Genomic DNA, 26,025 nt, shown 5'->3' on the forward strand with positions numbered 1-26,025 from the left:
GCCAGTTTGAGTTAAGATTTCTGTTCCTTGGTACTTAAAGGTTCTTAACTGTGACAATAAAAATAATAGCAGCTAACATTTCTTGAGCATTACCTTGTGCCAGGCCCAGTCCTTCAATTTATAATTTCATTTGATGTTCTCAACAATCTTATGAAGCAAAAAAACTATGTCCTTATTTGTAAGATGTAAGTGACTTTCCCCAAGATCATATGGTTAGTAAGTGGCAGAAGCAAAACCTTTCACAGCTCAGTGCCTGCACTCATAATCACTATGATAGTTCAATCAATATGCGAGGCAGAGAAATCAAAAGAGGAAGGATTATGTGAAGAAGCCAGAGGAAGAGGCAGGGGAAAATCAAGTTGCTGCTATCAAAAAGGGGGAGAGGCAAAAACCAACACAAGGGCTTCCCTGGTGGTGCAGTGGTTGAGACTCTGCCTGCCAATGCAGGGGACACGGGTTCGAGTCCTGGTCTGGGAAGATCCCACGTGCCGCGGAGCAACTAGGCCCATGAGCCACAATTACTGAGCCTGCGCGTCTGGAGCCTGTGCTCCGCAACAAGAGAGGCCAAGATAGTGAGAGGCCCGCGCACCGCGATGAAGAGTGGCCCCCACTTGCTGCAACTAGAGAAAGCCCTTGCATAGAAACGAAGACCCAACACAGCCATAATTAATTAATTAATTAATTAATTAATTAAAAAATAAAAACAAACCAGCACAAGTCCTCCATGGAGGAAATGTACTATACATTAATAATTACATGACAAGGCTATGAGTGATGCATGTCTTAAGAGCTTATAGTCAACGACTAGGTGGGAGAAATGAATCACTTCAAGGACATCTATCCAGGAACATCTCCTGGAAGGAAGCCTATGAACTAGCCTTGATGCATGGGTGCGGTTATGTTAGGTGAGGAGAAGAAGGCCTTTCCGATACATGGAAAGGGGTGAACAAAGGCAGGGAGGTGAGGGTCCTTTGGAGATTTTCCTGGTTTGGTGGGAAATTTTGGGAACTAAATCTGGAACTTAGTTGGGGGCTAGATCCATAGATGACAGTCTGCTGAAGCACTAATCCTTTATGCAGATTTTTTCCATTTTTGAACTCAAAGAAGAGAATACGAATTTTGATAGGTCCAGGGGTAGGATTATTCTCCCCACGTTACCAGTGGGGTAACCCAGGTCCAGTGCCAGAAGGACCTGCAGAGGGGTCATCCCACCCAGAGACAGAGCAGCACAAGATGCCCAGTGTTCTGCCGAGGACTGTGCCCCCCACCAACCGAGCACCCACCCACAGCAAAACCAAGTCTATGGTTAGAAATCACCAGGACAACAGCTGTGACTCAGCCCCATAGCCGGCCCCCAAGGAAACCTTTGGAGGGAACTCTGGGAACAACCATCCAGGCTGAGAGAAGGTATCTGACTTGCACGATGGTTAAGAGCAAAGACTCTGGAGTCAGACAGGCCTGGTTTTGAATCTGTTTCATGACTTCGGATGATACCTTAGGCAAATTAAATAACTTCTCAGAGCTTTAGTTTCCTCATCTGTAAAAGAAACTGGAGAACAGTACCTACCTCATAGGATGGTTAATGAGGTCTGAATGAGGTCATGTAATGCATATTAAGAATTTAGCACAACGTCTTTTCCAGAGAGGTTTCCATAAATGTGAGTTTGAGGGTGGTACAATGTGATGTAGGCCCTAGAGTCAGACAGACTTCCAGAGGTCAAATCCTGGCTCCAGTACAACTACTGTATTTCATTAATTCTGTAATGTATGCTCCCCACCCCCACCCCCTTAGTTTAAACATCTCTGCATCAAAGCATCTTAGCACTGTAACGTGGTTTAATTGCCAATGTCTCTTAGCAGTACAAGAGACAATAGTGAGACTTACAATCAACGTCTTACATTGGGCAGATAACAATCTTCTGGTACTTCAGTTTTTTCAGTTGTAAAATGGGATAACAATAGTATTTACTTTACAAGGTTGTCAGGAGGGGTAAATTAGATTTATCCTGCAAATTTCTGTCACATAGTGAGGGCTTAATAAATTCCATGCATTGCTACTATGACTATTACCTAAATGAGATAATGGGGGTGGTGGGAGCCACATGGGCTGAGGTGCCAGAGGCAGAAGCAGCCCGAGGGGGTGTGCAGAAGTGAAGGTAAGTATCAGAGGGGCAGTGTCAATTCTCAGATTCAGGAGGGGAGTGTGAGGAACAGTAGGAAGCCACACAAGAAGCCAATGGGGTGTAAGGTGGATCAGGGCATTTGGTTTTCAGATGAAGACTGGAAACAACGCTGGGGTACCCAGGCCCAGTGGGGATGGGATGGTGAGTTAAAAGGGCTGGTCAGGCTGGGCTGCTCCTCTACTTGATTTCTTTGAACTCTCATGTTCTCTAACTATAATAGCCATCATTTATTAAGTGCCACCATGTGCCAGGCACTGTGCTAGTTGATAAGTCCTATCTCATAAAATCCTGTTGTCAACTCTATGAGATAATTTTATTAGGTCGATTTTATAGAAGAAACCAAAGCTCAAAGAGGTGCTTTAATGTGTTCAAAGTCACATGGCTATTATGAGCCAGAGCTGGAATTTGAATCAGGTTTTTTGACTTTACATCCAGTCCCGAAGTCCCCCTGCTATACTGCCTCTTGAACTACACTCTCCACCATCTCTCCATGTGTTGACAAGTAATTTTCCTCTCTCCTCACTTCCACTCCTCCTTCCTCCCCCTACAGGTCTCCACCTCCCCGGCCCACAAATGCCAAGCTCACAAGTCATCTGTTTTGCCAAAATTCTGTTCTGATTTGATAAACTCTGGCCGGGCCAGCTCACTCAGCATGATTCAGCCAGAGAGAATAGCGAGGCTGCATGCTTGACATACCCATCGTCTGAGCTCAGGCAGAATGGGCGGCGCAGGAACCTCAGCCTGACAGATGGCTCCACTCGGCTGTCTCCCCGGGCCCAATGCCAGGGGCAGCGCTCGCTCTCTGCAGGGGGGTGGGTGGGCGCCAGGTCCTGTGATTCTCACATGCGTGGCTGTGTGTGCGTGCCTGTGGTTACATATGGAGCATGCGTGGGCCAGGCTGTGTGCCACCCAGGCCGCATATTTGTATGTGGCCGGTTTGTGTGTGCATGTGTATCTGTGTGCATGCAGATGAATGGGTATGTGTGTGCCTGGCTGCGTGTTTCTGGGTGTGCATGTTGTGTGTATGCAGAGGTGTGTGTGCATTTGAATTTTGAGTTTGCATTCATTCTGGTATGTGTGCTCAAGAACGTGAAATGTTGAGAGGGACAGAGAGAAAGAGAGAGAGGACGGTCCTATGCCTTGAGAAGTCAGCCTTTTGAACGTCCCTGTTTGCGGTGGAGAGCTCCTGCACACAGCCCCCTCCAGCTCTCTCCTCATCCCAGAACTGAGTGACATGAGTTGCAGTCATCCCATTCCCCATGGGAAGTCATCCCATTCCCAAGGTGAAGTTTAAGCTCTGAACTGAGCTTCAGGTTTCTGAAAACAACTTCCTGGCTACGGTTTCTCTCGAAGGTAGAGGTACTTAAATTCTTGTGAATCCGGCCCCCTCTGAAAATCTGTTAACTAGATGGATCTCCTTTTAAGGAAAATATCCTCAAAACATATAATTTCACATATCATACAGAGAGCTCAAGGGGCCCTCCAAAGCCTATTGTGGACCTCTCTGCGGGGGAGAATTCTTAGGGTTTGGGAGTGTTGAAATAGAACCAGGAGAGAGAGATTCCCTGGAGGCTAACAGTGAATAAAATTTTTTAAATGAGGGAGTGATCATTAGTGTCAAGGGCTAGAAACAAGTCAAGTAAGGGGAAGATTGATGTAAAATCATGCAAAATCAAAAGATAGAAAGAAAACTATAAGGAAATATGAAATACACAAAACACTAACCAGAGTTATTACTATAGGGGAATTATGGGAGTTTTTATATTCTTTTTCACATGTGTTATCTAAATATTCCCAGACCAATCCAATGAGTGTGTACCAAATTCGCACAATAAGAGAGAATACCTGGCGGAAATTTTGGAGGCTATTGGAATAGACGACTTCCACTTCCAGCCAAGATGGCATAACAGGACTGGATTTAACCTCTTGCCTAAAATAATTATAAAACAAGACAAAATATATGAAATGACTGTTTTCAGATATTGGACAACAAGCAATGGAGGGCACTGATTCCTGAAAGTGGGAGGAAAAAAAAGGAGTCCTAATACTAGAAATATATACTAGATAGGACTAACAGATTAGACACTGAGGAAGAAAATACAGACATATCTCAGAGATACTGGAGGTTCAGTTCCAGACCACCACAATAAAGCGAGTATCTCAATAAAGCGAGTCACAAGCATTTTTTGGTTTCCCAGTGCATATAAAAGTTATGTTTACACTCTACTGCACTCTACTAAGTGTGCAATAGCATTATGTCTAAAAAAAACAATGTACATACCTTAATTAAAAATCACTTTATTGCTAAAAAAATGTTAACCATCATCCGAGCCTTTGGCAAGTCATATTGGTTACATCAAAGATCACTGATCACAGATCACCGTAACAAACATAATTATGAAAAACTTTGAAATATTGTGATAATTACCAAAATGTGACACACAGACATGAAGTGAGCAAATGCTGTTGGAAAAATGTCATCAACAGAATTTCTTCATGCAAGGTTGCCACAAACCTTCAATTTGTAAAATGCACAATATCTGTGAAGCACAATAAGGTGAAGCACAATAAAATGACGTATGAATGTATTAGTGAATTTGAAAACATAACAATAGAAATTAAACACAGGAAAAAACACTGAAAAAAATATGGAGCATCACTGAGCTACTAGAAAACTTCCAGGGGCCAAATATATGTATAATTTGAAATCCTGAAAAAGGATGAGAAGAGGACCGAAGAAATATTTAAAGAATGAATGCCCAAAATTTTGCACATTTGATGAAAGCTGTAAACCCACACACAGATCCAAGAAGCTTATGAACCTCAAAGCAGAAGAAATATGTAGAAAACACACTAAGGATCAGTATCTCAAAAATATATCAGCACTCTTACATTCATTGCAGCTTTATTCACAATAGCCAAGATACGGGAACAACCAAAATGTTCATTAATGGGATATTATTCGGCCTTAAAAAAGAAGGAAATTCTGCTATTGGTGACAATATGGATGAACTTGGAGGACATTAGTTTAAGTGAAATAAGCCAGACACAGAAAGACAAATACTGCATAATATCACTTACATGTGGAATCTAAAAAAAGTTGAACTCATAGAAGCAGAGTAGATCAGCAGTTTCCAGAGGCTGGAGAGAGGGGGAAATAAAGAGATGTTCGTCAGGGGCTTCCCTGGTGGCGCAGTGGTTACGAATCTGCCTGCCAATGCAGGGACACCAGTTCGATCCCTGGTCCGGGAAGATCCCACATGCTGCAGGGCAGCTAAGCCCGTGTGCCACAACTACTGAACCTGCACTCTAGAGCCTGCAAGCCACAACTACTGAGCCCATCTGCCACAGCTACTGAAGCCTGTACACCTAGAGCCCGTGCTCTGCAACAAGAGAAGCCACCGCAATGAGAAGCCTGCACACCGCAACAAAGAGTAGCCCCTGCTCGCCGCAACTAGAGAAAGCCCACGCACAGCAACAAAGACCCAGCACAGTCAAAAATAAAATAAATAAAATTGAAACAAAAAAAAAAGAGATGTGGGTCAAAGGATGCAAAGTTTCAGGTGTACCAGGATGAATAAGTTTTGGGGATGTAATGTACAGCATGGTGACTATAGTTAATAACACTATATTGTATATTTGAAATTTCCTAAGAGAGTAGATCTTAAAAGTGTTGTCATCACGCTCACACACACACACACACACACACACACACAAAAGGTAACTATGTGAGGTGATGGAGTTGTTAATTAGCTTGATTTTAGTAATTATTTCACAATATATATGCATATCAGAACATCACATTGTACACCTTAAATATTTATAATTTTCATTTGTCAATTATACCATAATAAATCTGGAGAAAAAAAGAAAACACACTAAGGTACAGCATAATACTTATACCAATGATAAAGAAAAAAGTCTTCAAATGGTTAGAGAAAAAAACATGTTGCATACAGAGGTATAAAGATAATGACAACAGATGTCTCATATGAAATGATGCAAGCCACAGGAGAGTAACATTACATTTTTAATGTGCTGAAAAAAAAGTGTCAACCTAGACTTCCACACCTAGAAAAAATCTCTCTCAAAAATAAAGGAAATCAACATTTACTATGAAGCCACAGTTATCAAGGGATGGTGGTATTGGCCATATGATGTCACTTGTATGTGGAATCTAAAATATGACACAAATGAACTTATCTATGAAACGGACTCACAGACATAGAGAACAGACTTGTGGTTGCCAAGGGGGTAGGGGGTGGGAGAGAGATGGATTGGGAATTTGGGATTAGCAGATGCAAACTATTATATATAGAATGGATAAACATAAGGTCCTACTGTATAGCCCAGGGAACTATATTCAAAATCCTGTGATAAACCATAATCGAAAAGAATATGAAAAAGAATATATATATGTATAACTGAATCACTTTGCTGTACAGCATAAATTAACACAACAGTAATTAATAAAACATTTAGTTGTAAATCAACTATACTTGAATAAAATAAATTTTTCAAAAAGAGATGATGCAGGGAGATCAGCTTGGTGCTTTGTGACTGTCTGGGGGGGTGGGATGGGGAGGGTGGGAGGGAGGGAGATGCAGGAGGGAGGAGATGTGGGAACGTGTGTATATGTGTAGCTGATTCACTTTGTTATAAAGCAGAAACTAACACACCATTGTGAAGCAATTATACTTCAATAAAGATGTTTAAAAAATAATAATAATAATAATAAAAAATAAAATAAAAAAGAGATGATGGTATTGGCACGAAGATACACATTTAGATCAATGGAACTGAAATAATAGTCCAGAAGTAAAACCTTACATTTATGGTCAAGAACAATTCAGTGGGGGAAAGGATAGTCTTTTCAGCAAATGGTGCTGAGACAATTGAATATCCACATGCAAAAAAATTAACTCAGGCACTTACTTTACACTATACACAAAATGTATTCAAATGGATCATATACCTAGATGTAAGAGCTAACATTATAAGACTTCTAAGAGAAAATGTAGGAGAAAATCTTCATGGCCTTGGGTTGGGTAAAGAGTTTTTAGAAATGACACTAAAATCACGAACCTAAACGAAAAACTGATAAATTGGACTTTATCAAAATAAAAAACTTTTGTGCCTCAAAGACACCATTAAGAAAATGAAAAGACAAGCCATAGGTTAGGATAAAATACTTGCAAATAATACATCTGATAAAGGACTTGTATCTAAAATATATAAAGGGGCTTCCCTGGTGGTGCAGTGGTTAAGAATCCGCCTGCCAATGCAGGGGACATGGGTTCAAGCCCTGGTCTGGGAAGATCCCACATGCCGCGGAGCAACTAAGCCCGTGTGCCACAACTACTGAGCTTCCGCTCTAGAACCCGTGAGCCACAACTACTGAGCCCATGTGCCACAACTACTGAAGCCTGTGCACCTAGAGCCTGTGCTCTGCAACAAGAGAAGCCACCTTAATGAGAGGCCTGCGCACCGCAACGGAGAGTAGCCTCCTCCACTCGCTACCACTAAAAAGAAAGCCCGCATGCAGCAACGAAGACCCAAGGCAGCCAAAAATAAATAAATAGATAAATAAATTAAAAAATATATATAAAGAACTCTTAGAACTCAATAATAGAAACAAACCAATTTTGAAATTGGCAAAAAATTCTGAGAAACATTTTACCAAAGAAGATAAACAAATGGCTGATGAGCACGTGAAAAGATGCTCAGTATCATTTGTCAATCGTGTGCAAATTAAAACCACAATGAGAAGCCAATGATGTACTCACCAAAAGGGCAATAATAATAAAGATATGCAACACCAAGTGTTGGGGAAGATGTGAAGAAATTGGAACCCCCTGCATTGCTGGTGGGAATGTACAATAAAATGGTACAACCACTTTGGAAAACAATTTTTCTGTTTCTCAAAAAGTTAATCATAAACTTACCACACAACACAGAAATTCTATTTATATAAATCTACCCAAGATAAATGAAAACTTATGTCCACAAAAAGACATGTATGCAAATTTTCATAGCAGTATTATTCATAAGGCCAAAAATGGAAACAATCTAAATGTTCATCAATTGGTGAATAAACAAAATGTGGCATATCCATGTAATGGAATATTATTACTTAAAAGGAATGAACTATTAATACATACTACAACATGGATGAACCTCAAAAACATGCTAAGTGAAAGAAGCCAGAAGTAAAAACTACCTATATGATTCTATATATATGAAATACCTAGAAAGAGCAAACTTAAAGAGATAGAAAGTAGATTAAATGGTTGCCTAGGTCTGAGGTAGAAGTGTAGATTAATTATTAAATGGGCATTGGGGAACTTTTTAAAGTGATGGGAAATGTTCTAAAATTGGATTACAGTGATTATTGCACAAATCTACTAATTTACCAAATCACTGAAATTTTACATTTCCAATGGGTGAATTTTGTGGTACTTAAACTATACCTCAATAAACCTGTTTCAAAGAAACAAAGAAGAAATAATTTTGGACATAAAAAAGTTGAAAAAAGTCATTATCAGCAAACCAGCACTAGAAAAAAGGTTAAAGGAACTACTCCAGTAAAAGGAAAATCATACCAGGTGGAAATCTGGATCTACACAAAGGAATAAAGAGTACTAGAAATAAAAATATATGAGTGTATTAGTTATCTATTGCTGTGTAACAAATTACTCCAAACCTTAATGGCTTAAAACAACAAATATTTATCTCACTGTCTCTATGGGTCAGTCTTGGGAGACAATTCTCCATTGCATATCTGCACATCTTGTATCAACTTTGTTCCATACTATCTTTTTAAGGATGTCTGTATAGTAAAGAGCCTAGGAGGATGGAGAAGGTGTCTTCCTCCATGGCAGAGGGCAGATTCTTTTCTTGTTCCATCTAATAAGAAAATGTCTTTGTCTGGGGCAAAGGTTGAGCTGGTTTGCTGGCAGCCTCCAGCTTTTAACCTTACACTATGAATGTCAAAGTTGATTTCAGGATGTTTTCTCTTGTGTGCTCTAAACACAAACTTAAATAGTTACTATTATGTTATTATGCTCCAAGAAATACCTATCCCAGGAGCTGGGGGGTACAAAAATGGAAAAGATTGTCTAGTGGGAACAAGGTAAATGTTGGAGGAGAGAACTTCAAAGTAGAGAAATACACTGCATAGCAGGACATGGTCTGATAAAGGCTCTTTGGTGTGCAAGACTGTGGCTAAGTTAGCTGAGGGAACCAGAGCTTCCTGTCCCTTGGAGATGACCTGAAGATAGGATTATGCTAAAAGCTGACATGGGTCCTTGAGTGAGAAGAGAAACCATAGTGTGGCACCCACAGAGCCATTGCCCTACTGTCATTCAAGCTTAAAGGAAACAAACCCACAGACAGGTCTTGACACTGGTGATGGTGAGAACATCCTTGGGTGTCCCAACAGCTTGGAAATGAAATTTCCAAGAAGGCAGAAAATAAGGAGAACTTGTTGGCTTTATTATTTTTTATTATAATTATAAAAGTAATGTGTGCTTATTATAAAAATTTTGAATAATAGAGAATATAAAGTTGTAAATAAAACCCTTTCCCTGCCAATCCCACTCTTCAGAGACACCTAATATAAAACAATAATCCCTTGCCCTGCCTCTCCCCTCCCCATTCCCCGAAGTCTCCTTCCCCAGAAGTAACAATTTTAGATCCTTAGCTGTTTCTTCTGGCATTTATAAATCTCTGTTTTTCCTAAATAATATGTTTTTATTGCTACCTTTTGATTAATCAGTTTTAGACATAGCGTAGTGACTCCTTTTTAACAGGATTTAGCTCTCTTCACCTCCATCCCTTCTGTTTCTTCTCCCCCACCCTACCAATAGAATTTTATTACAATTTTTGGTTAAATCAGTTGTCATTGTGCCTATGCAAATGCTATTTACAACTGACTGTTGAAGTATACCAAAATTATATACTTTTTCCTACTTTTGCTTTTCCTAAAGTTAACAATTGCCTTGGTTTTTTCATATGCTTAATTTTCTTTGTAATTATTACCTATAGCTAACTCTTCTGATAAATTCCAATAATCTTTCACTACAGTATTCCTCGTGGTCAATGGCATCAGGTAGTCTATCAGTTCAAATTTTCCTCCTGAAGACAGCCCTCTTGGAGACCTTCATTTTCCTAAGGGAACTGTTTGCACTCTAGCCCTCATGCTCAGATCTCTTCCTGGGACTTTCCTTCCCTGTCATCCTGGGAATTCTTTTTTTTTTTTTTAACTTTTCCTGAGTTGGAGTCCCTGTTGCCTAGAATTGGTATCTTCCTCTTTCTTGGGTTACACCCCTATTTGGGAGCTCACAGGTACCAATGGCTTCACCAGTTTTAGCCCAGTGAGAGCCCACAATGTTGCTCTTTTGAATCACCTTGCTCTCATCAGGACTGATTGTCCTCTACACCTAGTGCAAAGCTGTGATCCTAGGACTTCTCTTCATTGTCACCTCTCAGGTGCTCTTAATCTCCTTCTTTGTTGGAACTTCTGTTTTCTTGGCTAGTATTTTCTTATTTTGATGAGAAAGGGTGATTTCAGACACGGCATGCCTGAATATGTCTTCATTCTGTCCTCACACTTGATTATAGTTTCACAGGGTATAGAATTCTCAGTCAGAAACTATTTGCCTATAGAATTTTTAAGGCGTTACTCCATTCTGTTCTGGCTTCCAATGTTGCTGTTAAGAATCCTGAAGCCATTCTGATTCCTGAGTGTATGTAACCTATTGTTTCTTATTGAAGCTTTTAGAATCTGAAAGTACACAATGATGTTCTGAATTTCACCAGTTTCCACATATGGCTATATTTACAGTCAATGTGCTAGATACTCTGTGAGTCCTTTCATTTTGGAAAAATGAGACCTCAAGTTATGGGAAAATTTCTTGAATTATTTCTTTTATGACTTCCTTCCCTCAGTTACTCCTGTTCTTTGAGCGCCTATTATTTGAATGTCAGAATTGTGGACTTGTCCTTTAATTTTCTTATCTTTTCTCTCCCACCATCCATCTCTGAATTTTCCCCTTACTTTCTGGGAGGTTTTTTCAATTTTAACTTCCTGCCTTCCTACTGAATTTTTCATTTCTACTATCATGGTTTCAGTTTCCACAGGCCCTGTTTTGTTCTCTGAATGTTCCTTTATTGAAAAATAGCAAGGAAATTCTTCTCTTATCTCTTTGAGCATATTAATGATAGTGATTTAGAAGTTTTCCTTTTCCTGTGTTATCTTTCTTTCCTTTAAGTTACTTTTATCTGCTTGTTTGTTTTGGTCTTTATCTTTCCTGTTAGAGGTTTTACTCAGATGTTTGTTAATTTTTGACTGCCTGCTCTGGTTGAAGAAGGGACACAAGATAGATTTGAAGCTTTGAGCACATGGGTGAGGCTTGCTGGAGTTTCACTGTGGGATAACCTGACTAGGCCATTTGTCGGGCAGCCCCCCCAGTGTTAGTATGTTCTATTTGTTTCCCCTTTGGCTGATCAGATCCTTCAGAAAAAGTGTTTTAATCATCTGTTCAGAGGGTAGATACCTGGCTGCTTGTCTTCTGGGAGCCAGGAAGGGAAAGAGAGCTAGGAGGTCTCAGCATTCAGCTTCACTAGACATATATTTATTAGGCCACAACTGTGCCATACAGCCCTTAATACAGGGAGTCGTCTTCTTTTTTTTATTTTCTTAATTTTTTTTTTTTTTTTTTTTTTGGCTGCGTCGGGTCCTAGTTGAGGCACACAGGATCTTCGCTGAGGCATGCAGTTTTCTCTCTAGTTGCAGCATGCGGGTTTTCTCTCTCTAGTTGTGGCACATGGGCTCCAGGGAGCATGGGCTTCTGTAGTTTGTGGCACGTGGGCTCTCTTGTTGAGGCACAAGAGCTCAGTAGTTGTGGTGCGTGCGGGCTTAGTTGCCCTGCGGCATGCGGGATCTTAGTTCCCCAACCAGGGATTGAACCCGCGTCCCCTGCATTGGAAGGCAGATTCTTTACCACTGACTACCAGGGGAGTCCCGTTCTTCTTCTCTTTAAAAAAATCCTTTCTAGACTGAAATAACCCAGCAGTCTTCCTCTAGAGTGGAGTAAAGGCAGTTACTCAGGGGGGATAAAACATGAAGGAAACTGTAAGAATCCATTTCTTAGGAATCCATTTCTTAGGCAGTGTTCAATCAATTTTCTTAAATTTATTTCTCACTTCCTTTGTCCTCAGTTCCTGAGCTTTTTGAAGATTCTGTGGTATAGACCAGGTTAGTTGTCTGCTTTTCCCTATGTGTAGGATTTCGTTTCTTAGATCTGCCAGGTCAGTTTACTACTTGTCCATCTGCGTTCCAGATTCCAAATTTTTATTGCTGTTGTCTCCTTTCCCCCCAACCTTGTGAATCTCTGTTATTATAAATCCCTTTACTATGGTTTTAATGGGTTTTCAGGAGGGAGTAAAATTGTATGTGTGCAGTCAATCCACCATCTTTAACTGAAAGTTCTTAAACACTTTATGTTAACTCATGGATGCAACTCTGAAGGCTGGAATTATTGTCCCCATTTTACATGTTAGAGGGAAATAACTTATCCAAGATCACACAGCAGGTACAAACTCGGGTCTGTCTTAAACATTTTCTATTTATATACAAGTATATAGAACAGAAGTTGCAAACTGGAAACCTGCAGACAGACACAGCCTGTAGAGATTTTTGTTTGGCCCCCAGAGGATTTTTAAACTCAGGAAATTTCGCATAAAAATCAAGTGTTTGGCTTTGCTTGAAAAACCCAAAGATCGGGACTTCCCTTGTGGCACAGTGGTTAAGAATCCACCTGCCAATGCAGGGGACATGGGTTTGAGCCCTGGTCCAGGAAGATCTCACATGCCACAGAACAACTAAGCCCACGTGCCACAACTACTGAGCCTGCACTCTAGAGCCCCTGAGCCACAACTACTGAGCCCGCATGTCACAACTACTGAAGCCCACGTGCCTAGAGCCCATGCTCCACAACAAGAGAAGCCACCGCAATGAGAAGCCCACCTGCCGCAATGAAGAGTAGCCCCCGCTCACCACAACTAGAGAAAACCTGTGCGCAGCAACAAAGACCCAATGCAGCCAAAAATAAATGAATAAAATAAATTAATTTAATAAAAAATAAAAGGAAAAAGAAAAACCCAAAGATCTGGCAACAGTGGATTGCATTCCAGCAGGACAAAATCAGATGGAATGGAGTTGCATCTGCTCCCTTTAAATGTGGGACCCTCTCTCTAGTTTGCTACAGTCCCAGCACATCTTAGGCTTTACTGTAATACTCATATGTTACCTGCCTGGGTCCTGTTTTAATTTGCACATTTTATAAATTTTTAGTAAAAAAAAATGAGTCTTACTAGACAACTGTTCTGAACCTTGCTTTTTCACTTAATTTTAGTAAGTACTGCTTTGTGTCTGTTTATCTGCCCCGCTTACAGCTGTTGTCCTCTTACGATGCAAATGAATCAGATACACAAGTGAAGGCCTCCTGCAATCAGGTCCTTGCTATCTGAGCCTTTTTCCCCTTCACCCAGAGTTGACTGATCCACGGATAGGCACCTAACCCAAGCTGAGACAACCAAATACTCTCCTGGGAATTTGAAACTTGGACCATCAAAATTACCAGAGCTGCTCTCATTCCTTCCCTACAAGGTTTGGTTATTCAGTAATTCATTAGTTTCTATGAATGAACTACCCCTTCCAATAAATTTCTTTTTCTTTTGCTTAAGCCAGAGTTGCATGCTAATTTCTTATAAACCCTTCTCCCCTTTTCCCTACTGATGCTGCTACTCTTTCCAAGCTTTAGAAAAGCAATACCATTAACAACTTTAAATTAAAACAGCTTTAATGAGATGTATCAATAATTCATATATCACATAATCCAGCCATGTAAAGTGTAAAATTCAATAGTTTTTAATATATTCAGAGTTGTGCAACCATCATCACAATCAATTGTAGAACATTTTCATCACCCCAAAAGAAACTTTGCACCCATTAGCAGTCATTTCCTATTTCCCCTCAATGCCCCTCCACACTTAGCCCCAGGTAACCATGAATCTACTTGCTGTTTCTATAGATTTGTCTATTCTGGATCTTTCGTATAAATGGAATCATACAATAAGTGGTATTTTGTGACTGGCTTCTTTCATTTTGCATAATGTTTTCAAGGTTCATCCAAGTTGCACTGTGTATCAGGATTTCATTTCTTTTTATTGCCAAATAATATTCTATTGTATGGATATACCATATTTTGCTTATCTATGTTTTTATTTATTTATTTACTTTTGGCAGTGTTGGGTCTTCGTTGCTGCGCGCGGGTTTTCCCTAGTTGCAGCGAGGCGGGGCTACTCTTTGTTGCGGCGCACGGGCTTCTCACTGCGGTTGCTTCTGTTGTTGCAGAGCACGGGCTCTAGGCACGCAGGCTTCAGTAGTTGTGACACGCGGGCTCAGTAGTTGTGGCTCGTGGGCTCTAGAGCGCAGGCTCAGTAGTTGTGGTGCATGGGCTCAGTTGCTCCACGGCATGTGGGATCTTCCTGGACCAGGGATCCAACCTGTGTCCCCTGCATTTGCAGGTGGGTTCTTAACGACTGTGCCACCAGGGAAGTCCCTTGCTTATCTATGTTGATGGATGTTTAGGTTCTTTCCACTTTTTGGCTATTATGAATAATGTTGCTGTGAACATCCATGTACAAGTGTTTGTGTGAATGTATTTTCATTTCTCTTGGATTTATACCTAGGAATGGAATCACTGGGTCATATAGTAACTTGATGTTTAACTTTCTGGGGAACTGCCAGACTTTTTTCCAAAGCAGCAGCACCATTTTACATTTCTACCAGCAGTGTATGAGGATTCCAGTTTCTCCAAATCCTTGTTAACACTTACTATATCTGTCCTTTTGATTACAGTTATCTTAGTGGGTGTGAAGTGGTGTCTCACTGTAGTTTGTTTTGCATTTCCTTGATGTCTAATGATGTTGATCATCTTTTCATGTGCTTATTGGCCATTTGTATATCTTTTTTGGAGAAATGTCTATTTAGATCCTTTGCCCATTTTTTAATTGGGTTGCCTTTTTATTATTGTGTTGTAAGAGTTCTTTATATATTCTGGTTACAAGTCCCCTATCAGATATATGATCTGTAAACATTTTCTCACATTCCATGGGTTGTCTTTTCACTTCCTTCATGGTGACCTTGAAGGTACAAAAGTTTTAAGTTTTGAAGAAGCCTAATTTGTCTATTTTTTTGTCACTTGTGATAATTAACATTTCAACATATACTCTTCCAGATATTTTCTATGTATTTGAACAAATATGAGACGATGTATACTTCATTGCTTTATGTACTTAATAAATTGTGAACAATTTCCATGACTGTACATCATTATTGTCTTCATAGTATACATTGCACGAATTTACCAGTCTGTTTAAGCACTTGCCTAGAGATAGACATTTAGGTCATTTCCAATATTTTGCTATTATAAGCAATCCTTGTACAAGCATCTTTGCATACATGCCTAAATTACTTGATGGGTGAAACCAGGACTGAGGCATGTGACAGATGCGTGATGAATGTCAAAGAGGAGGAGAGCTCATCAGTCTTGTATTGAGTAAAGTGTAAGCTGTGTAAAGAAGAAGACTTGAAGGTAAATCTGGAGAGATAGATTGCAGCTAAATCGCTGACGGTCTCGAATGTCAGTTTGATAAGCTTAGATTTGGAAAGCCATAGAAGCCTTTTAAGTGGGGTTTTGACTTGATAAGAGCCATTCGATTTCACTTTGATAGTGTGAGAAAAAAGCTGACCTCCAAAACCTATGTTCTAGAGAAACTGGAGGAAAACCAAGAGATGCTAGTATCATAGCAGCCAGAAGAGAAGAAGCTTCAAGAAGGGAGTAGCCAACTAGGTCATATGATACAGAGAAATCAAATTACATGATTTAGCAATAAAAGAATTGTGCCATTTGCCTGAGTAAAATGTCAGTGGAGGGACTTCCCTGGTGGTCCAGTGGGTAAGACTCCGCCCTCCCAATGCAGGGGGCCCGGGTTCGATCCCTGGTTGGTGAACTAGATCCCGCATGCGTGACACAACTAGGAAGTCCGCATGCCACAACTGAGTCCACATGCTGCCACTAAGAAGTCCACATGTCGCAACTAAAAGATCCCGCATGCCGCAATTAAGACCCGGTGCAGCCAAAATAAATAAATAAATAGATAAATATTTTTTTAAAATGTGGATAGAGAGAAGTCTGAGAGCTAAAAGTGTGTCGGAAATAAAGTAATTCTTTAAAAAAAAAAGCACACAGGAGGTGAGGAGGTAGAGGCAGTAAATGTATTAGTTAGGCTAGGCTATGCTGTAACGACAAACCACCCCCAAATTTCAGCACCTTATGGTGTTTCTTTCTTACACCCTATGTATTGGACGGACTGCTCTACACTGTCACTTAGGAGCTCAGAGTGATGAAGGCTCCATCACCTTGACGTTGTAACTTGTGGAAGACAGAACCCCCTCTACAATTGCCTCAGCCATTGAAGAGCTCACTGGAAGGTCACATGCCAGCTACTCTATGCTTTGGTCCAGAATGAGATACCAGCCCCAGTCAAAGAAGCTGAGGAATGTGGGGAGTACCTGGAATATGGGGTGAGCACCACTATCCCTGCTACAGGCAGTGTAGACTATATAAAATTTGTTATAAAAGGGAAGGAGAGAGATAAGGTAGTAGCTAGGGTGGCAGGAGGTGAGTGGATTTTGTTTTTTGTTTTTCTGATTGCAAGAGAATTGAGTTTGTTGACAGGACAGGAGTTGATAAGCAATGGAGCCTGCTACTGGTCCTGGAGAAGGTGGAAGGGGGAACGATGGGCTTCAGAAAGAAGACCTGGCCCTCTTTCTTTGAGACTGGCAGGAAGGAAGGGAAGGAAGTATAATTAGCTTATATGTGGGTGCATGAGCAGGAAACTGAGGAAGTTCACACCTGATATTTTTAGTTTCCTAAGAAGTAGGAAGCAAGTCAATTGCTAAAAGTGGTGCTAGTGGTGATACTGGTGGGAGGAATCAGAAGCAGGTTATCAGCATTTTGGAGTTTGGAGGCTCTTAAACCTACCTCCATCAGCCCTTGAGTGGACAATTACAATAACTTCTTATCTGGTTTACTTACCTGCACTCAACCCTGTTAACATACTACTAGTGGGTTGACCTTTTTTAAAAGACACGCAAATCAGATGATGCCATCTTCTGCATAAAATCCTACAGTGGTTCAAAAATCCTTAAAATGGCCCAAAGATGTGGCTCACGTTGACTTTTCCAACCTTGCCCTCAATCCCCTTCATACACTCTCACAAGGTCCCCTTTCATTCACTTCGTCCTCTTGTCTCAGGCCCTTCACAGATACCCTTCCCACTACTTGGAAAGCCCTTCCATTCTGCTTCTGCTCCTTTCAGTAAGCTAATCTGAACTCTTCCTTTAGGCCGGAAATTAAATGTCACTTTCTCAGGGAGACCTTCCCTGACCCTTCAGACTAGGGTACCTCTTCCTATAGTATGCTCTTGTACTTGGAGTTTTTTCCTTTGCAGCACTCTTCACAATCGTAATTATATGTTTGTATATAGTGGACAAGGTCTCTCTCTTCCTCTAGACTATAATTCTATGAAGGTAGGCACTGCGTCTGCTGTTTCTGTCTACTGTTATATGTTTAACATGTAGCACATCGCCTGGTGTATAACAGATGATAAATAAATCAGTTTTGTTAATTAATGAATTCATATCTATTGTGACGAGATGAACAAGGTTGCAATACCTCTGAGAGTCTTGTCAAGGATAAAGACCACAGAATTGCTTTAGACCCAATCTGTGTGATTGAACTCAGCACTGCAGGTATAGAGGTGGAGAAAGCAGAAGGTTGCACTGATATAAAGTTTAGAGTTTTCAAAAGAGGTATGATGGAAGAAGGAGGATAATGCTGGCTTTCATGCTGTGCTCTAAAATCTAGGCAGAGTAGGGAAGGAAGGGAAGTATTAAGGGAAGTGATGGACTTGGGAGGACAGAAGCCTGGTGGTATCCTGGATGCCAAGGGGCAGGTGCGGTGGGGTAAGAGTGAGAGAGCTAGGGAGCCAGGAGATGACAGTCAGAGGGTTAGTATACTAGATCTTAAGATCCCTACAGTGGAGTGGCTCCAGGTCTAGAGAAGGCCCAGGGTATAACCGTGGTGTGAAGTGGTGGTTATTGTTGCCAACACTATGGAAGAAAGAGGCTAGGATGTTAAATGGCTTCACATGGTACAGTCATCTGGGTGATGGCAGGACTTGAAGTAGAGAATTTAGGGACAGAGGTGGTCAGAAGGTAGCATAAATGGCATGAGCCTCAAAGACAGGCCCTCCCCTTGTTCCTTCCATCCTTGGATCACTCATTCAAGAGTCGAGGCCCCAGGACAGAATGTCTGATGGGCTGAGCTGGATGGCATAAGCCTCGAAGGAGAAGTGAATTTTGCATGTGATAGAAATGTGGTGGTAGGTTAGTGTCAATGGGGAATGACGAGGCTGCCAGTGGAAGCTCCAGTGGAATATGTGAGGTAGCTTCTAATCAAGAGACTGAAAGAGGGGCTTCCCTGGTGGCGCAGTGGTTAAGAATCCTCCTGCCGACTTCCCGTCTTACTGCAAAGCTCATGGCGGCGCGCTGCTCACTGGCTACCAGGCACTGCGCGCCGAGGGCTTCCTGTGCGACGTGACTCTGGAGGCCGAGGGCAACGAGTTACCGGCGCACAGGTCGCTCCTCGCGTGTTCCAGCTACTACTTCAGGGCCCTGTTCAAGAGCCACACCCGGGAATCCCGGGCGCCCGTGATCCACCTGCATGTGCCGTTGGCGGCCGGCCTGCAGCGCCTGCTGGACTTCATCTACACCGCCTGGCTGCCGCTCTCCATGGACACCGTGGAGGACACGCTGGAGGCCGCTAGCTACCTGCAGGTCACCGAGGCCCTGGGGCTGTGCGGCTGCTACCTGGAGCGCCAGCTAGGCCCGGAGAACTGCTGCTTCGCCGCCAACGTGGCGGCGCGCTTCGGCCTGGTGCACACGCTGGGCGCGGCCGAGCGCTGCATTGTGAGCCACCTGCAGGAGCTGCTGGCGCGGGGCGCGGGCCCTGCCGGGCTGCTGGAGCTCAACCCCGCGTCGCTGAGGGCCGTGCTGGGTGCCCCTGACGTGGCGCGCGTGCCCGAGGCCCGGCTGCTGGGCCTGGCCCTGGCCTGGCTGCGGCAGGAGCAAGAGGCCGAACGGCTAGCCCACTGCGCCGCGCTGCTCGAGCGCGTCCGCTTCGGCCTGGTGCCCACCGACATGCTGCGGCGCGTGTACTCGGGCTCCGGCCTCACCCTGCCCTCCCAGGTCAAGGGCCTCATCATCCAGGCCCTCAACTACCACACGTCGCCCTCCCGCCAGCCGCTCATGCAGGGCGAGCAGACCAGCGTCCGGAGCCCCCAAACCCGCATCTTGTTGGTCGGGGGGTGCAGGAGGCGGGAGGTGGTGACCGAGGAGGTCGTGGTCCCCCGGCGGGCAGCCAGGGGGAGGGGCGCCGCGCAGGAGCCCGAGGAAGAGGAGGAGGAAGAGGAGCAGGTGGAGGAGGAGGAGGAGTGGGAGCTTACCCAGGACGTGGTGGCCTTTGACGTGTACAACCACCGCTGGCGCAGCCTCACGCGGCTGCCCGCTCCACTACTGGGGCACAGCGTGTGCGCCGCGGGCAACTTCCTGTTCGTTCTCGGCGTGGAGAGCCCGTCGGGCGGCGGCTCCTCCCCCATAGCCGACGGCCTGCGGGCGGTCATGGCCCAAGTGCACCGTTATGACCCGCGCTTTCACGCTTGGACGACTGTGCCCGCTATGCGGGAAGCGCGGTCCCATTTCTGGTGCGGCGCCGTGGCCGAGGGGCTCCTGGCCGTCGGAGGCCTGGGCGCGGGCGGCGAAGCGCTGGCTTCAGTGGAGATGTACGACCTGCGCCGGGACCGCTGGACGGCGGCCGGGGCGCTGCCGTGGGCCCTGCACGGCCACGCGGGGGCCGTCGGGAAGTGCGGCGTCGTGTACGTCTCCGGGGGCAAGGCGGGGAGAGGCGAGGGCGGCGCCAGCAGCCTCCGGGACGTGTTCTCCCTGGGCCCTGGGGAGCAGGCGTGGAGCAAGAGGGCGCCCATGGGCACGGCCCGCTTCGGGCACCACATGGCCGCACTGCGCGGCGCGGTGTTCGCCTTTCTGGGGCGCTATGAGCCCTTCTCCGAAATCGAGCGCTACGACCCCGGCACCGACCAGTGGGCTCGGCTGCGGCCGCTACCCTACGACCGCTTCTGCTATAGGCTGGCCGTGGTGGAGGAGACGGTGCTGCTGCTGGATTCACGCCAGGTGCCTACCCGCAACGTGGTGGGTTATGACCTCGACCTGGACCGCTGGGAGGACACTGGCTGCGCGCTGCCTTGGGCCTGGAGCGGCCTGCAGTGCGCAGTGCTGCAGCTGGCCGAGGGTGGGGACGAGGAGAGGGAGGGAGAGGCCGGAGAGGCGCCAGATTTAGTGCTGGGGTTAATGGGTTAGTGAGCAAGTCGCCCCTGACCAGGCTTACAGAGCAACCCGTGCGTGGGCTTTTCCTTAGGCTTGGCCAAAGAGGAACATTTCCCCTTACTCTGAGAATGGGAGACAGGACGGGTCAGATTTAGAAGGATATATGAATCATCTTCATTGAACTGGGGATTTCTAGAAATTCTCATGCTGGGCTAGAGATGGACTTTGAAAATAAAACATGACCCTATTTTCCCTCTTGGAGTTAGTGTTTCCCAGGCGCTAAACAGTGATTACTTCTGTGCCAAACAGCCAAAAAACGTACCATAAGAAGTTATGTACAAGACCAGAAAATTGTTAGCTATAAAGACTGTAATAAATGGTTTTAGAAGATGGCATTATCTGAATAAATAAATATTTATCTGAATAAATAGTGAAGGGAAAGTGCCTTGGTTAAACACATGCAATCATCGTAGGGAGAATTATGATTTTATGATCCAGAATCATGGTTATAGTTCTGCTCTGATGGTTTAATATAGATATGGAACTGAGAGGAAAAAAATCTCTAAGAAAGCACCATTTTTTTTTGAGAAAATAACCTAGGTTAAGTTTTTCTGTACTTCATCCTTACTTACCCTAGTCTGCTTTTGCCCTGGCTTTTGGCAGCTCATTGGTTTTATTTCTGCAGCCCTTAGCCATAATAATCAGGCTTCTTTGGTTTAGTGGAACACCTAACAAAAACAAATCAAAACTCTATTTTGTTCATCCTCTTTAAATGTTCATTCTGCAGACATGCTGTAGGTAATATTTGTAAAAAAATATTTTTTAAGTTTATTTTTAATGGTACCCCCCCCCACCCTCTGCCCCACGTTCCCAAAAGAATCACAGAGAAACTAAAGAGGAGTAGGTGAAATTTTAAAGTTCCTGTCAGGTAAATGGGAAGCCAGCTTGATTTTGCAGGATCTCAGAGAAGATTCTTGTATACACTGGACAGGTGCTTCTTCTGCCTTGTACCACCAATGGAGTGACAAAGTTAAAACTTGTAACCGGGGGTGGGGTGGCGGGGTGGTGGTGGCTGTGTGATTAGGTCACAAAGAAATGTGATGAGGACTGCATGAATAAAATAGGTGATTTATAAGGAAAAAAAAGAAAAAAAAAAAAAAAAGAATCCTCCTGCCAACGCAGGGGACATGGGTTCAAGCCCTGATCCGGGAAGATCCCACATGCTGCGGAGCAACTAAGCCCATGCGCCACAACTACTGAGCCTGCGCTCTAGAGCCCGTGCTCTGCAACAAGAGAAGCCACTGCAATGAGAAGCCTACGCACTGCAATGAAGAGTAGCCCCACTCGCCGCACCTAGAGAAAGCCCGCGTGCTGCAACGAAGACCCAACGCAGCCAAAAGTAAATAAATAAAATAATTTATATAAAATAAATAAATAAATGCATATGTGAAAAACTACAGTGAAATTAAAAAAAAAAAAAAGAGACAGACTGGAAGAGAACATAGAGGAGGTATGACCTTGAGGGAGAGCCAAGTTACCACTTAGCAAGTTTTCTTTAGATGAAGAGAGTAATCTGCCATGAACTTACAGTTTATAGGAGAGGTTTTCGTCTGTTTACTTGTTTTCCAACAGATTGAGGGTGGTTCCAGCAGTGAAAGTAAAAGTAACAACATGTAATAAAGAGAGGGCAGGCTCTGGGTCAGAGATCAGAGTTCCATTTCTTGCCCCATCGCTTACTTGTTGAGCATCCTTAGCCAATTTCTTCACCTCTTTGAGCTCAGTTTTCACATTTGCGAACTGATAAAAGTCATAACCGGCTTACTATGAGGATCGAATACAGAATCGGATGCAAAACTGCATTGCAACCTGTAAAGTGTTGCCCACATGTGAGTTGTTATTATCATTATGGTACAGTGAGTTAATGGTAGCCTGTGGATGAAAGTTCTTTAACTCTTGACTCTCACCTTAGAACAGTGTGGGAGGAAGGTGGGGCAAAGGCTGTCTCCATTTTACAGGTTCATCTATTCAGGAAACCTCACTGAGTGCTAATCCCATGTTAGTTACTGAGCTGGAAAGGGATAGTAAGATGAATCAGACACAATCCACACCGCTGGAGTTCATAGACTAACGCAGGAGACAGAGCGGTAACATGCTGAGCTGTGCTATGTGGTGTTAATGTTGGAACAGAGAGTGTTGTGTGAGCACAGAAGAAAGAACAACTAGGGAGAACCTGAGAGAGCTCTGTAGTACAAGTGGCATGTGAGCTGGGAATTGAAGATTAAGCCAGAGAAGAGGATATGCCACGCCAAGTAAGTTAGTGGTGGAAATCCACATAGAACCCAGGGCCACAAACAGGTAGTTACATGCCACCTCCCCAGTGCTCTTGGAAAGGGAAAAAAAGCCTCTTTGGTCCCACAGAGGAGCTTATTCTCTGCTTTGCTAAGGGCCTGGCTGCCATGGGAACGACACCATTTTTGCTCATTCCCTTTGCAGTTTGCTGTCAACAACTTACTGTCCGGGTGCAAAGAAAGGCACAGCTCAGATCCCGCAGATATGAGGCATCATGCTTGTTTCCGCCTCCTAGCCTCTTCCCAATTGTCTGATGATACCTGTTACTGGCTGACTCCCCTGCCTTATATGGGAACCAATGAGAGGCCAGCAGGTCAACTTGTGAGCAGTTCTCCCAGGAAACCAGCAGGGCTTCAAAGGAATCATGACTTGTCGCACACCCCATCTCCCCTCACTGTTTCCTTCAATAACCTTGAGGAAAAACCAGATCCTGTCTGGTTCCCTTCCTCCTCAATCCCTTAGTTCCCAAACTCTGATGGTACCCTTCTCACTTTTTCAAAGGGCATTGGTGAGGACCAACCTCATTCCCAGAAACTTGGGCCCTTGTCATGCTTAATAGCCAACAGTAATAAAAACCATGGCCTATCTATTTTATAGATGACAAAACTGAGCCTCAGAGAAGGTAAGAGGTGAGGGCCTTAGTTTGGGGGAGCCCTGTTGGAAGGACACCGGAACATGGGACCTGGACTGCAGCCTAAGGCATGAGAATAATGACAGCCAAATTTTGGCTGTCCAGCATCCATTTCCTCCTAACAGCACCTTGATTTCTGTACACACTATATGCAGTCTTGGTGGGAGTGGACATCCAGATGCCTATCTCCACTCCAGTCACTGAAGGGCTACAGAGTTCTACCCTGTGAGGTTGAAGGGAAATAGCAGAAGTTATCTTCCTGCTGAGACAAGCACCACACCTAGCCAACAGTACCTGCTCAGCAGATGTCATTTCTTCTTCAGCTGTCTGTTACTTATTATCTGTGTGGTGTTAGGCAAGTCACTTAACAATCTGTACCTCAGAAATGATGTGTGTAAAATTTACCAGCATTCCTAACCTGTATTACCTACTATGATTGTCATAATTATAACTTTATTAGCTCTCAAAACCGTGAATGAGTTGAATCAATTGTGGTATATCATCAGCGTGACCGAAACTAAAGTAATGTAGATGCAGACATTGACTTGTTGATATAGAAATTTATATCATTTATATGAAAAGGTCACATTATGATCATTTTTTGAATAAAATAAAAATATAAATGAATACATATCTGAAACGCTATATCCCAAAATGCTAACCAGAATTTATCTCTGGATGGTGAGACTGTGGACAATTAAAACAAATTTTTGCCTTTCTTCATTTTCTATCTTCAGTGAGTAGACATTATTTAGCAGTAATTAATTTTCAAGTTAAAAAAGGCCATCACTTAGGGGAGAATCAAGGACTCTGGCTTGATTTCAGCCAGGGGCAAATTCAAGGGGATAGGGCAAGGCAGCCAGTTTCCATGAAATAGATATGGATTCAGATTGGCAGTCACAGCATACTTCTGGATGGCACACTTCTGGTTGAAAGGAAGGTCTTGGGCGTGCCTAGATGCAGAATCCAACCCTCTAGGGGAGCTGGAGGCCCGAGTTCAGAGAACAATTTTTGTCTCTCCCCTGTCTATCTCTCCTACTGCATCTCCACCATTTTATCCCTTTGTTGCAAAAAAAGAAAAAAAAAAATAGCCATTTGGTTCCTCAGATATGCCAAACTCACTTCCACCTCAGGGTCTTTTAACCTCCTTACTTCTCTGAAAACCCTTCTAAGTTACCCTCCATCTACCAGCCACTATCTATCCCATTAGCCTATTTATTTCCTTCATAGCACTTATCCACTCTGAAAACACCTTATTTGATTGTTGTCACAAAAATGTAAGCTCATGAATGCAAAGATTTGTCTGGCTTGTTCACCATATACAAGCTGTGACAAGAATAGACTTGCACAAAGTAGGAGCTCATCAAAATCAAAACTCATCAGGGAACAAAAATATTAAGCAGGGAAACTGAGGCAGAAATCCAATTGTGCTACTGGGATCCAGGAATGTGGAGGGTCAGCAATTGTGAGTTCACCTTTTGGGGATGGATTCAGAGTCAGGAATATAAGGAAATCAATACTATTTCCTTTGCAAAAAAGCAGTTATCATATTAAAAGAAAAAAATAAAAGGGTGATGACACTTCCAGGGGAATATGACACAGTCTGTATGTATGAGTTTATTGGAAGTCTGGGCTAAATGAGTAACTTCCTGAATGATATGAAAAGTGATGAGGCTTGTGGCATTCTGGAAAAATTTGACACAAATTGTGCACTAAAGCAATTCCATGGAATGATGTTTGATAGTTTAAATGGTCACTTCATTTAAAAGGTTTTGGCCTGAAGTTATGACAACTGAAAAATTTTCACACACACCAAAATTCCTGGTATATAGCTGTAACTCAGCTTTTCTGGGACGCAAAGAAGCAGGTAGCTAGAGTTCTATGCCACACCCTCTGTGAACAAGTAGGACAAATGAGGAGGGGGTGCGTAGGGAAGAGTTGAGACTTATTTGACACCTTTTACATGCCACATACTAATGGCATGAAGTTTCTCATTTAATAACCCTGCAAGGAAGGCATTATTTATTTCCATTTTCAGATGAAAAAAATTAGGCTGAAGCAGGTTGACTTGCCCAAGATCACAGTAAATAAATTACAGAGGAAAATCTGATTCCAGGTTTATTTGACTCCAAAGCCTACACATTTTCTACCACACTTGCCTCCCTAGTATTCCTGGAAATCCCCTTGATGAAATGTATTGCTCATCTTTAAAAATAAAAAAAGAGAGAGAAGGCAATAATATGGCCTAAAAGGAGGCAGGAAGTAACAGGAAAAACTAAGTAACCCACAAACTATTAGGCTGAATCAAATGACATTGCTATTATTTGATT

General features: G+C 43.1%; 1 protein-coding gene across 1 annotated transcript; it reads left to right on the forward strand.

Moving 5' to 3' along the window:
• Window positions 1–18,218: 18,218 nt before the first annotated feature.
• On the forward strand, window positions 18,219–20,748 carry LOC137772230 (kelch-like protein 34). Its single transcript, XM_068556102.1, has 2 exons — window positions 18,219–18,279; window positions 18,809–20,748. The coding sequence occupies exons 1-2, from the start codon at window positions 18,219–18,221 to the stop codon at window positions 20,746–20,748; spliced, it is 2,001 nt and encodes a 666-aa protein (XP_068412203.1).
• The last annotated feature ends 5,277 nt before the right edge of the window (window positions 20,749–26,025 follow it).

The sequence above is a fragment of the Eschrichtius robustus genome, chromosome 11, assembly GCF_028021215.1.
Source record: "Eschrichtius robustus isolate mEscRob2 chromosome 11, mEscRob2.pri, whole genome shotgun sequence".
Classification (NCBI taxonomy): domain Eukaryota; kingdom Metazoa; phylum Chordata; class Mammalia; order Artiodactyla; family Eschrichtiidae; genus Eschrichtius; species Eschrichtius robustus.